General features: G+C 40.6%; 3 protein-coding genes and 1 long non-coding RNA gene across 4 annotated transcripts; 1 reads left to right on the top strand and 3 right to left on the bottom strand.

The window, feature by feature from the left end:
* Positions 1-183: 183 nt before the first annotated feature.
* LOC116394747 (uncharacterized) lies at positions 184-987 on the bottom strand. Its single transcript, XR_004213478.1, has 3 exons — positions 948-987; positions 797-857; positions 184-703 (listed from the first exon to the last, which is right to left on the bottom strand). It is a non-coding gene; the product is annotated as an uncharacterized LOC116394747 (long non-coding RNA).
* Positions 674-3,933, bottom strand: LOC116394513 (B-cell receptor CD22-like). Its single transcript, XM_031867639.1, has 9 exons — positions 3,850-3,933; positions 3,418-3,765; positions 3,074-3,331; positions 2,686-2,949; positions 2,441-2,531; positions 1,354-1,408; positions 948-1,078; positions 797-857; positions 674-703 (listed from the first exon to the last, which is right to left on the bottom strand). Exons 1-9 carry the CDS (start codon positions 3,902-3,904, stop codon positions 674-676), a joined length of 1,293 nt encoding a protein of 430 aa, XP_031723499.1. The 5' UTR covers positions 3,905-3,933.
* Positions 3,934-4,797: 864 nt separating this feature from the next.
* Positions 4,798-6,074, top strand: LOC116394719 (neuropeptide B-like). The gene is made up of 2 exons (XM_031867989.1): positions 4,798-5,087; positions 5,713-6,074. The coding sequence occupies exons 1-2, from the start codon at positions 4,836-4,838 to the stop codon at positions 5,893-5,895; spliced, it is 435 nt and encodes a 144-aa protein (XP_031723849.1). The 5' UTR covers positions 4,798-4,835; the 3' UTR covers positions 5,896-6,074.
* A 348-nt stretch (positions 6,075-6,422) lies between these two features.
* Positions 6,423-12,100, bottom strand: LOC116394684 (guanine nucleotide-binding protein G(o) subunit alpha-like). Its single transcript, XM_031867950.1, has 6 exons — positions 11,944-12,100; positions 10,239-10,367; positions 8,186-8,315; positions 7,975-8,046; positions 7,138-7,225; positions 6,423-6,784 (listed from the first exon to the last, which is right to left on the bottom strand). The coding sequence occupies exons 1-6, from the start codon at positions 12,036-12,038 to the stop codon at positions 6,594-6,596; spliced, it is 705 nt and encodes a 234-aa protein (XP_031723810.1). The 5' UTR covers positions 12,039-12,100; the 3' UTR covers positions 6,423-6,593.
* Positions 12,101-12,154: the final 54 nt, after the last annotated feature.

The raw sequence follows: 12,154 nt of genomic DNA, 5'->3' as shown, positions 1-12,154 counted from the left end.
AGTCACTTCATTCTCTTGGTACATTTTGTACCTCTTGAGTTTAACTCATTTGAAAGAAAGACCACTGAACAGATTTGAGAACATTTGTCTTACTGACTTTAGCACTTACCAGTGTTTTACAGTGGGGAACATGATTTTTGGTGCTCAGGAACCACAGAAGACCACGGACAGTAAATTCACTTCCACAGTGCCAAAAGCACAAAACAGGAGTTTATGTAATTTACAAAACACTCAGCACCAGAAAGCAGCTCAACAGAAAGTGTGTGCACATTTATCTCTTTGATGAAACCTTGTAATAATAATAATAACAACCTGATATACGTTTGTTTATTTGACATTTATTTGGTTGCCAGCAGAGTTCACCCTCTGTGACAATGTGCAAGTAGGTTTTACAGACTCATTCTTTTGTGTTGAATCAGACATAAAGAAAACAATAAAATTGCGCACACACCCAGCCAATAGAATAATTGCAACAGTAAGGAAACCTTTACAGACTCCGCTAACATCACACAGTGTGAGAACACTTGTTGTTTGGACTATCATACTTCTTTACTGCAATGCACGTGCAATACATCTTCGAGATTTGTACGATCTAAGGACATCATACACTCAAAACCCTACAATACACTTATTCCTGCAAAGCGACATGCGTTTGTTTTCAACTCGGGGCGGCTCAATGTACGAACGGTTCAACAGCTGGTTTCTGAAAAAGAGAAAAAAAATGTTTTGCACTTCGGACGTTTTATGCAAATAATCATTCGTTAGTTAGATCTGTAAGTATTTTTCTGGGTTTTACCTGCAAACTGATGTAAATCACATTCTCATAATCATCAGGTTGGGAGTCCATCTGCTGCTCCCTGCAGGTGACACAGCCAATCAACACATGTGCCTCCAATGAAATAAAGGTGAAAAAATGTATATAAATAAAGTGGGAAGTCATCTCTCACATGTTTGACTTTGTTTTGTTATTGAAGTATACGGTTGTATAGATGACTTCTGCTGTTCCTCCTCCCTCACACTGATTGCCCTCTTGTGATTGGTTATTGTCACCTGCGAGCCAGTTGACATAGTCTGTTTCCTGCATACAAGCAATGAAGAAATAACACAATATGAATTAGTGTAGCACAATGTCCTCCTCTTACATAAAATCCTGCCTTGATCTTTCCATTATGAGCTTCTATTTCACCCTCACAACCAAAACAACCCCTGTGTTTTCTGATCTGTCATTTAGCAGAGACGGTTTGACTCGCCTTTCACAGGCTTAAGTTGCAGACAACCTCTGTGCAATTGAGGGCTTTTATTACAATATAGACTGGCGAGTACTGTCTCGAATGTATGCCATGAAAAGGTCACCTGTATGTCCTCCTCACTGTCCGTCTTCGGTGTGCACATCCTTTTTTTGTGGAGTCTGAAACACATAAACAGAATCGTGACACTGCTTATGCACTACATAATCACGGTACAGTACGTCAGCAGACCCCTGAGTAAATGATAAAACATTGCAAGGATCTTATTTGCGGTCATACTTTCTGACACATTAGGCCATGTTTAATAAAAGTTTTGCTAACAAAACTTAAGTTAATCTGAGGGCAATGGATGAAACTCCTTATTTACTTCATTTAGTATGAATGTCTGTATTTTCACATGTTTATGTTTATTTAGACATGAGGCGACATTCTGAATGGCCGTCAGATGAACATAGCAGTGGGTAATATTGAAACTACTTTTTACTCCATCACATTTATTTGACAGATCGCTAATTACTTTGCAGATGGAAGGCTCTGCACTTCCACACAGGTGTTGATTACCCTGGCTCTTGGATCTCTAGTCAGGTGTTTTAGGTGGAGCAATGCTGGGTTTTTAGCTGATGTCATTAGAATGATAACAGGGTGAGTTGACCTCTTCAAGCAAGTACAGTAAAAATCAACATGAGGCTGAGGGAGCCGCCACTCAAGCACAGCACTAAGTAGGCACCATAAGGGAAGACACCTTTGGGTAAATGTATCTCACTTTCATTGTTATTCTATTTTTAGCCTTGTGTTGTTATTACTTCTTATACAGTACACATTTTTATTCTTGTTTTTATTCTTATGTTATTTACTTCTATTTTAGTTTACTTATTTTATTAAATGTATCTTACTCTTACTGCTATTGTATTTAGTATTGGTGTTATATTTATTACTCCACTGTTTATATACATTTATGTTTTTACTCTGTTGTTTTCTTATCTTTGATGGGTACATTTTTATCAATCTCTGGCAGAATAATTTCCTTCAGGATTAATAAAAGTATATCTTTTACTTAAGTAACATTTTAATGCATGCCCTTTACTTGTGAAAGAGTATATAGTATTACTACTTTTACTTTTCGTAAAGTATCTAAATACTTGTTATGCCACAGGAGGGGTGCATACATGAAAGGGGCTATAAATACAGCTTACCTTCTGAGGGCGATAACGGTGATCACAATCAGAAGCACAGCAACAGCAGCAATGATCAGCACATCTCTGGTGCTCAATGTTGCCCAATATGCTGTGAAACAAAGGCAGAGTGTTAAAGATGCTGTAATACCTTGTTTTTTGATGCATATCCTACATAACACATGGCGGATTTTTCAAACGGTATCACTATTTGTCAGGACACAAAGCCACTAAACAACCAATATCAACGACATTATCCTACTTACGTTTAATCTTTATCGTCACAACAGAGGAGTTTTGGCTCCCATGTTCATTGGTGGCACTGCATAAATACTGACCACCATCAGCAGGGAGGAACTCAGGCCGGTGTCCCACGTCCATAATATCGTCGTCGTCGTCGTCATAGATTTTAAACCAAGTATAATCCTCCACTGGAGGGTTTGCATGGCTGCTGCAGATCAGGGTGATGGTGCTCCCGAAGTCTACCTCCGTCGATGGTCTGACAGACACTGATGTGTTCTTGGGGCCATCTGAAAGAAAACGTGTTTATGATCAGAGAAGTCTTAGGATAGATCTAATTTCCCATTATCTAAATTATACCGTTTCCATTTCATTCTCACTCTGTAAAGTGTTGATCTTGTGTCCAATACTCACATTGAACATCAATATGTATGACTCCTGAAGCTGTTCCTGTGTGTGTTTTCAGAGAGCAAGAGTAGTTTCCAGAGTTTGTGGAGGACATGTTGCTTAAATAAAGTACAGGTCCTTCCTTTATGGGTTCTCCATTCTTAAACCAGATGAAAGCAGACGAAAGGTTATCGTCGTCACAGACGTTCACGCAGGTCATATTCACAGAGTCGCCTTCCTTCGTCGTTCTGTTTCCATCGGGCCGTGTCACGGAAATATTCAAATCTAGAAGTGCAAAGTACTGCTTCAGTTTCAAACTCTGCAGATTGAAGTGCAGAGAAGATTCACAGTTTATGGAAAAGAAAACTTACCAACAACCTTTAATGTTAAGCCGACTTTACCGGTCCATTTGCCGTCTTCGAGGTCAGTTGTAAATCTGAAGGTATACTTTCCTGCATCATGATGCTCCACGTGGTGTATTTTTAAAGAACAGTTGTGTTTTTTGTCACCAATATACTGGAATCGTGTGGTGACTTTTTTTGAGTTGCTGTCATAAATGTAACGACCCTTGGAATGAGACTTTACATGACCCCACTTGAATCTTTCCCCACTGTGGTTGTCAGGATAGTAAAACGAACAAGGAATGACAACGTACGAGCCATTCACTGCACAGACACGTTGCTGGTGGTATTCCACTCTCCGTGTATTGCAGAGGACACCTGAAAGAGACGGATCTATTCATATCCTGCGAGGTTTTAATCATTTAAATAAAACATTAAATGAGATGTAAATGTTTTACTTACCAGCCAGAAAGAGTGGCATCAGTGTCCATCTCATGTTTCTATTTTCAATGCGCATGCTTCCAGTCAAATGGTTACAATCTAAAATGTTTGTAATTGGCTCTGCAGCTATTGTTGGTCTTCTATACTCAAAATACACAGTGAACGAATTGTGTTTTCTTCATCTGTTCTGTAAACACAGCTTCCTGTAACAGAAAAAATAAGGTCTTGGTCGCCCTAACAAGCCGAGAACCTTTCTCAGCTTGTGAAATTAGGTCACATGCACAGTCTGTGCACAGCTTCAGCTTTTTCTTGTTAACCAGCCCCGGAATGAAGGAAACATGCGTTTGGTGCCTATGCCCGGTATTATGTTGCTTTGTTGTGGTCAAAGTACAGTCATATCCGAACTGTCGCTCTGAAACAATGCACTAACCTTGTTACTGTGACTAAGTGTTTTGTATGGTTTCTTTTTTTTAATCAATTTTCTACTTCTGATAGTTGGTTTATAAAAAAAAAAGCACTTTCCAATGTAACAAAACAATAAGATCATGTAAAATACAGTGAATTTAGGAGTAGCCTGAAAACTAAGAAAAGCTGACGTGATTCCCTCTCAACACGACAACATTAACATGATATTCGGTTTTTTCACAATAGTCTGTACACATTTTGGAAGTAGCTACTTTCACGGGACTTATTTAACGGCAACAAGTGATCAGACCTCCATTGGAATATTTCCCAATCCCAGTTAGAGAAATACAACGTTATGACAGAGTGATGCCTTTGAGTTCAACATCATAGATGAGCAGATCCCCCCCCCCCCCCAAAAAAAAGGTTCACCAGGCGAGTATGAGGCATGTGTGAATCGCCCCCCTCGGCGCCAGTCTTACGTGGACGAAAACGCGAGGATGATCGCGGGGGTCCCTATAAAGACTGAAGCTGAGAGCGGAGGAAACGAGAAGGACCAGTCAGTTGGAGGTGCGCAGGACGAAGCCTCAGTGCTAGACGTGGAGATGCCCGCTAAATTCGTGTTCCCCATCGTGGTCGTCTACTTGCTGGTGGCTTGCAGTCCAACGGAGGCATGGTACAAGCAGATGGCCGGCCCAAGCTACTACTCTGTGGGCAGGGCGTCCGGCTTGCTGTCCGGCATCCGGAGGTCACCGTACGTCCGGAGAGCCGAGCCGGACCAGTCAGACAGCGACGAGTTGGCGACCGACAACGCGTTTCCTGAATTCACTGCGCAAAATTTCATCTTGAAGACGATGGTCAGTGGTGATCGACTTTATAAACATGGGTTGGGTGGGATCGCCATTACGCATGGCTATAGCTCGCGCAAGAGGGGTACAAATTGAAAATGTCGTTAATCCTGAATAACCCATTTAGACTAAATTATTGTAATTAAGAGTCTATAAAGGACCACACTTTTTAATCACTGCATAAGTTTTCTTTAAACCAGAGATTATACATCTATTCAACTACAAGAAACAGTTTTATCAAAGTAAAAGCAAGCAGTAAAAATGCTCATTTTGCACAACTAATTATGTTTTATTTACGGATACATAAGTGAAGCATTTTTATAAATTTGGTAGAGGTCAAGCTAATTTGATATGCTTTTTCAATCTATAATAATGCATCCCGTTGTACAACCTGACTTCATGTTTTGTAAATGTAAAATGTTGATATTTAAAGTTACTAGTAAATACAACTCTCACAAATGTAATATAGTACAACATACAGTACTTCCCATTGAATGTGGAGTGGAATAGAGTAGCTTAAAATGTAAACACAGGGACATCAACCACCACCATGTCAGATTCAAGTGTACAGGATTTAAAGGTTACATTTCTCTAATGTAACGGCATGACTTTTCCGTTCTCTTTCTCCAAACAGCCGGTTTGCATCAAAGACATTTCACCAAACCTGCAGAGCTGTGAACTCTTCCAGGAAATCAAGGGTTCGTTCAAGTGCAAAGCGGACGTCTTCCTCACTCTGGACTCGGCAGACTGTGCAGGAGACCGAGCAGCAGAGCAGACAGATCGGATGGATGACGAAGCCTTCATCTTGAAGGCGTGACATTTAAGAAACTGTACATGTCTCTAAGTTTAACATGACTAATGCTGTACTAGATGGAAGATATGTTTATTGATAAACCAGTTTTAAACTTTACGCTGTAAAAGTAATGTATTAATGTAAATATTTGATCTGAGTTTTCATTAATAAATTAATCATAATGCAACCCCTTGTTGAAATTACTGAATGCAAAACATATTACAGGGAAATCATTTTTTTTTTTTGCCATTTACCTGTATGAACTAAATCACTGCAGTTTTGCCAACATGGATATGTACTAAATGTCATTTTAGTAATTAATTCAGGTATGGACGATTAAGAAGCATTAAATGTGTAATATTTAAACCAGGAAAACAATGATTAAAATTGGAGCATTCTTCAAAGTTATAGTTAACATGCATGTCTTAAAACCAGCTCACTGATAGGTTAAAGGATTAATGTGCATGCTGAACATAATAAGGTTTTATCCAGAATAGAGAAAATGCTGTATAACCAGGAAGAGATATAAACAGCATTAAAAAGGACCAGGCTTATCAATAAATATTTTATTTAAAGGGTTTTAAAAAGTGCAACATTATTATGTTAAATTATTAGCTACTAAAATAACTTATTTTAAAATAAACAATTTGGCTAAAAACAACCAAAATTAAAATTCCAGCACTGAATGACGAAACACAATCTAAACAGACACTCGGGGACTTTTACAGCAGCTGGACAGCTGCTAGATTCCCCTTCATAACCTGATCTATGACCATGTGGAAGACCACCTGTACGTTGGTGGTGTCTGTGGCCGTGGTGAAGTGGTGGTACACGAGTTTGTCTGCGCTGCAGTTACATGATGAGAACATGGCAGCGATGTGGTGGGCTGCAGCGTCCACGTCACCATCGGCTCCTGGTTGGGGACAAAGGAAGATAATTTCAAATCTGGAGACATCCGACTGAGTTCAGTGAAGTGAGGAGTTGGTTTAACAACTGTCTAAATTACACAGAGTCAGTCTGATTCAGTAACTATGGATAAAACAAGAATCTGGCATCCGGGGACAATCTGTACATACATTTTCCCCCCCGCATTCGCCACACACACAAATAAAACATGACAAGAATTCACTTCTCAGTTGCTGTAAATGAATCTGAAATATGTACAACCATGAGCGGGCTTGAATGACTGATGTATACACATGTACAGTGGAATGTATGTGAAATCCAGAAGAAATAGTGAAATTTGACAGTTCTCTGGTGTCATACCTTTGTAACTAGAGAGGTAAAATCTCAAGTGTCTGTCAGAGTTTAGGATCTTGTCCCGGAAAAGGTCCGTTTTGTTCATGAGCACAATCTGTAGAACAGAGAGAGGACAACAGACTGAAAGTCAACAACATTCAAATAACACTCCGGTTGGTGTCTTTCAGTTCAGTTTCTTCAACATGATTTATGTGCATCACATTCACAACATTAAGGTATTAAAGTGCTTCATCTCCCTGAGGCTCAATACTGTTAGCTGGTAGTTTGGCATGTAACATCAGAAGTGTTGTGAGATTTTCATAAATAAAATATCTCCATACTGTATAATAAATAAAGTTCAGACTCGTTCACATGATTTTGAGTTTGCTTAATATACACCTCTACCGTTTTATACCACCTCTATTAATACAATGTCTTCACACTGCTGATAGGAAAAACAATTGGCTGCTCATTTAAAAACAATTGACATTTTGAAAATGATGCCTGATGGAAATGACCATAAGATAACCCTTCAATGCTTCAAGTGCCGATATAAATACTACTGACCGACAAGTGAGTCATTCATGGCGACACAAATCGCCCCACAAACACACATGAAAGAAATCAAACTAAATAATGACGGCGAGTGTTGAACAGTGCTCGCAGACAACAAAAATTACCAACCCTACATCTCAATTAAAGTTAGTTCGCTAATTACGGATTTCTCAGTCATGAGCTTTAAAAACAGACAGTCTGCATAACGCACAGAGGCATCAAACACAAAGCTCTGAAGTGATGCCCTATTATATTCTAAGCATTATTATCTGTAGGACAGCCATCTAAAATAAGTGCCATTAAACTTACCAGTGAAGTGCTCCCAAAGACTGTGCTGGTGCAGATGGATGTGAAAAGTTCAAGACTTTCCTGCAGTCGATTCTAATGAAAAGGAAAATGTGGAAGAGGAGAGTAGAGAGAGGAAATCGATGTAGTTTGCACCAAATTTCAGATGAACTCTATTCTGCCAAGTAAGTAAAGAAATGGCATGACATTTGATTCAGTCTTTTTCACAACATACCCCTGAAGGGTCCTCCGTCTGTGTCATGTCATAGCTGCTGAGGGCCACGACGAACAGCACAGCCTGAATGCAGTCGAAGCAGCTGAGCCACTTCCTCCTCTCACTCCGCTGGCCCCCGACATCATACAACCTGTCCATAAGACTTTATTCAGCACACCGGTTACATCCAAAATATGTTTCATCCTAAAAATCACTCAAATTGATTAATAAAGACAAGATGGTTCAAGGTTCAGTTATTGTCATTGTACAATGAAGGGTTGCACAACTAAATGCAGTGGTAGTCTCCATTTGCTACATGAAAAAAAACACTAAAAGAAAAAATAATTCCTCCACTTAAGATCTGTGTTAAACTCTCCACAGACTGGTCCCATTGGAGTATTTAAGAGTTAAATCAAAACATACGCATAAATTGCTTTGTTCATCTCTGGAAAAGACAACAATCTCTAACGGTTAAAGCCTTTTTGTTAAATATACTATAAATAAACATATTCCTAGGCAATATATGTTATATTAAATACTGATATTACTTCAAACACATTTCAAATATTGGGGAAATCCATTTGAAAAAGTGATGTGGCACCCAGTGAAGCCGAGGGTCTTGGTGACACAGGTAATGAGTTTCCATTTGGGCCAGACGGCCTCCAGGTGCGTGATTGCAGAACGGATGTCGGAGGCAGCGAAGCGTTTATCCCCCTGGGTCAAGAATCAGTGTCAACAAGCTGAGAGACAATAAACCCCCAACTATGGCATTTGACAGCTATAGTTTCTGTGCTGCACAAAATAAGTGTTTTCTCCAGATTTAGCGGAAGCTCAAGATCAGACCTGTAAACTGATCGCTGGCTCTGAGGAACTAACGATGTTGAATTGAAGTATTTAGTCGAATCAGCCGAAGACGTACGAGACCGACTCTTAAAACGGTTCCACACATCCTTTTCAGAATTACATTACGCAAGTTTTCAGGAAAAATTAAAGACCTTATGCCTATAATTTAATAAAATGGGAGCTGGAAGGCCAGATAATCTGAATAATAAACACATGTTGCATATAAGCAACAAAGAACATTACTATTGCATCACTGATTGTATTTAATACTAAAATTAAAAAAGACACAGGACAACTACCTTGGTAGATTATGTTTCCCCCCCCCTCCCCAAATGACTGAGCATCAACAACATAGGTGAAGACGGACGCCAACAATCTAAACATGTTCTGGATTCGGACAAGGCAATCGCATGCGTTTCTCTGCATGCGTGGGGACGTACGGGGGTCCACGTTGGGATAGCGGGCCGTTATTGATCGACTCGGCAGCTGGACGGACGGCTCCACGGCAGCAACAGTGAGTCAACCATCTCTGCGTGAATCTGTTAGCACGTTAGCAGAGCAGCAGCAACGGTTCTCAGCTTGTGTAATTAACTGTATAATCGTTTCCACACAGTTTCAGCCACGACGCCGGGGAGATCGTCTTCCGTCGAGTGAAGCGTTTAGAGACTTGTTGCGTACACTGGTTGCATGGCAACTAGTGGCCTCTCGTGAATTATGTTCTGCCATCAGAGCCGGTGCCGTTAGCTCGAGTCAGTGATTTCGGTTCAAGTGAGATAGAAGATTAATATTTAGTTTTATGTGTGCACTTTTCCCGTGAGGCCCTCAATCATATCCTTGTTCCCTAAATTGGCACCTCGTCGCCAAAACTTGGAAACCCACTTATTATTCCTGGAATAAGCAGGCAGCGTGAAGCCATCAATATTTCATGTCCGAGTCATACCTCAGCTCTGAAGACACCTCTAATAGTCTCAACACGCTGCTTTCTAAGACAGCAAAATAGTCGCATGTTTTGTCGTGTAAAAGTTATGAAATCCAAAGAGCTTATCTGTACCTTAAAAGTAAAATATTGTGTCAATAAGTAGAATACGATGCTTTCAGTGAGCCCAGTGTGGATTGTTTACCTTCACACTCTCATTACACAGCGTTATGTTAGCTTAGAGTTATGCGTGTGCTGCACCATATCATGTTGCAACCACCGCCGTCTATGCGCAGCCAGTTTAATAAGTCTTACCGGAAGATAATTTCATTAAGTTGAAACTGCGTCTCAATGATTCCACAGGTCCTCACTCGCACTCTCAGAACATCAGTCTCCGTGGGAACGTATTTGGGAGCGATGATTCGACTAATGTTTTCGAAGAAACTGGAGAGGGAATAGAAGAGAACAAACATCACTAACGGAGGAGACCAGCGTCTCACAAAGTCTATTGTGAGCAGTTGCTGCTTTTGTCAAGACACGTTTTCTTCAAATATCAGGCCGAGATAAATCAGACCATTAGTGGCAGGAAAGCTTCATCCCTCACTGGTCAGGCAACTATTCGTTACATTTACATTATTAATTTAGTAAGTTTCGTGATTAAGAGGCGTCAATTCCACCTTATGGTTATGTTGAAGGGTGTAAGTTATGGTGCAGTTGAACTGAAGTGGAGAATGAGTGGAGACACTGGGGACTCAGCAGCACTGGGAGGTCGGCGGTCGGGGCTGATCACTTCCAAGTTTGAAAAATGAAAATAATCTGGAGGTGTGGAGAAAGAAATAAGTGAGTTCACCAGACGTCTGGAGCCCGCGCCACATTAGCCCCTACTAGCATTCGGGTGTGCTAGCAAAAGCACACGTTTCTTTTACTCACTGCAGTAACTTCCTGTTAATAAAGCTTGTGCGGATTAGAGTGGATTTCTAAAAATGCGATACATCAATAGTTAACTTCCTGGAACACATTTTTTTCTAGCATCCTTGACAGTCCAGTTCAAACCAGAGCTAATGCCCGAGAAGTAATTTTACACATTAAGGTGCCTTCAGGTCCTGAGGAAGTCAAGTGTGTCACGACAGAGTCTGATCCGATATTTCTGGAGGGAGAAATCAATGTCGAGGTCCAGCAGAGTGAGAACACCACGAGACAGTCGAGTTTCCCATCATCATCCTCCGGCTCCCAAACCTATCCAGTTTCGATAATGAAGCGGTCACATTGTCTTGCGCAGTCTAGCTAACTGGAGAACCTTTTTTTTTTTTTTTTTTTTTTTTTATTAAATAATGAACAATGGCATTCAGCAAAATATATTCTACACTTCAATCAATGACCCACACTTCAGCTGATGACGCAACACACTCAAACGGATCTATGCAGAGCGGTGCAGGCTGCTTTTTTCCCCCTCTCGTGCACAATTCAAAAAGGGCACAACTGCTGAAGGACAGCAATTGAAAAAAAATAAATAATTCTGCCCACATAAATACAAAAATGTCCCACAAAACGGAAAAACAGGCTGTCTGTATTCCAGTAACTTCTGTTTCATAGTGATTGGACATACTTTGCAGTGAGATGTAAAGCTTTAAATTAAAAGATAAAGTCACAGATGCAACAACACCTCTACAGCAATTCCTCTCACGTACGATTCTGCTCGACTTCTTACTAATTAAACAACAAAAACGACTCTTTAATCGAGTCCGTTTCATCTGCTCCACCCCAATTTCCACCTTCCTGGGTATCTGCAAACAGTGCTTTTTTTAAATTTGGTTCCAATTAAGCCTCCCATTGCACAAATGTCACAGGAGTCGTTTCCCGAAGACGGCTTTCTCTCAGCAGTTGCTTTACCGTCGCTCTGTATTGATAAGATGCGACGACGACACGCTTCTTAATGGGCAATTTCCGATGACATTTCCACCGTCCCTTCATCACTGGGCGGCATTGTGAAAAGTAGATCACTTGAAGCCATTGTACTCACTAGAGCGCAGAGTCATTCAGCTCAAACTCGTAACCTCTGGCTGCAGCTGCTTGCACTCCTTGGTCGGCCCAAAGCGCACAGACGGCGTGAGCCATAAACGGAAGCAGTTCATGGTCGTCCCCCAAACACTGATTGCAGGACAGGATGGAGCGGGCGCGCATCTACAAACACACGGGACAAGTTATCATCAGAAAAGGACACTAATTTATAT

Source organism: Anarrhichthys ocellatus, unplaced genomic scaffold, assembly GCF_004355925.1.
Source record: "Anarrhichthys ocellatus isolate YVR2014 unplaced genomic scaffold, GSC_Weel_1.0 scaffold40, whole genome shotgun sequence".
Taxonomy (NCBI): Eukaryota; Metazoa; Chordata; class Actinopteri; order Perciformes; family Anarhichadidae; genus Anarrhichthys; species Anarrhichthys ocellatus.
Note: the sequence above shows the minus strand (reverse complement) of the source record. Positions and strands in the feature narration are given on the sequence as shown.

What these genes read in the sequence shown, in the direction of transcription:
- LOC116394513 (XM_031867639.1), bottom strand. Translation starts at nt 3,904, where the DNA reads ATGCGCATTGAAAATAGAAACATGAGATGGACACTGATGCCACTCTTT. An exon ending in CATACATATTGATGTTCAAT is followed by an intron (nt 2,950 to 3,073) that starts GTGAGTATTGGA and finishes GTTTTCTTTCAG; the next exon opens with ATGGCCCCAAGAACACATCA. An exon ending in ACAGTGAGGAGGACATACAG is followed by an intron (nt 1,079 to 1,353) that starts GTGACCTTTTCA and finishes GCTTGTATGCAG; the next exon opens with GAAACAGACTATGTCAACTG.
- LOC116394719 (XM_031867989.1), top strand. Translation starts at nt 4,836, where the DNA reads ATGCCCGCTAAATTCGTGTTCCCCATCGTGGTCGTCTACTTGCTGGTG. An exon ending in ATTTCATCTTGAAGACGATG is followed by an intron (nt 5,088 to 5,712) that starts GTCAGTGGTGAT and finishes TTCTCCAAACAG; the next exon opens with CCGGTTTGCATCAAAGACAT.
- LOC116394684 (XM_031867950.1), bottom strand. Translation starts at nt 12,038, where the DNA reads ATGGCTCACGCCGTCTGTGCGCTTTGGGCCGACCAAGGAGTGCAAGCA. An exon ending in CTTAATGAAATTATCTTCCG is followed by an intron (nt 8,316 to 10,238) that starts GTAAGACTTATT and finishes TCTTATGGACAG; the next exon opens with GTTGTATGATGTCGGGGGCC. An exon ending in TCTTTGGGAGCACTTCACTG is followed by an intron (nt 7,226 to 7,974) that starts GTAAGTTTAATG and finishes TCTGTTCTACAG; the next exon opens with ATTGTGCTCATGAACAAAAC.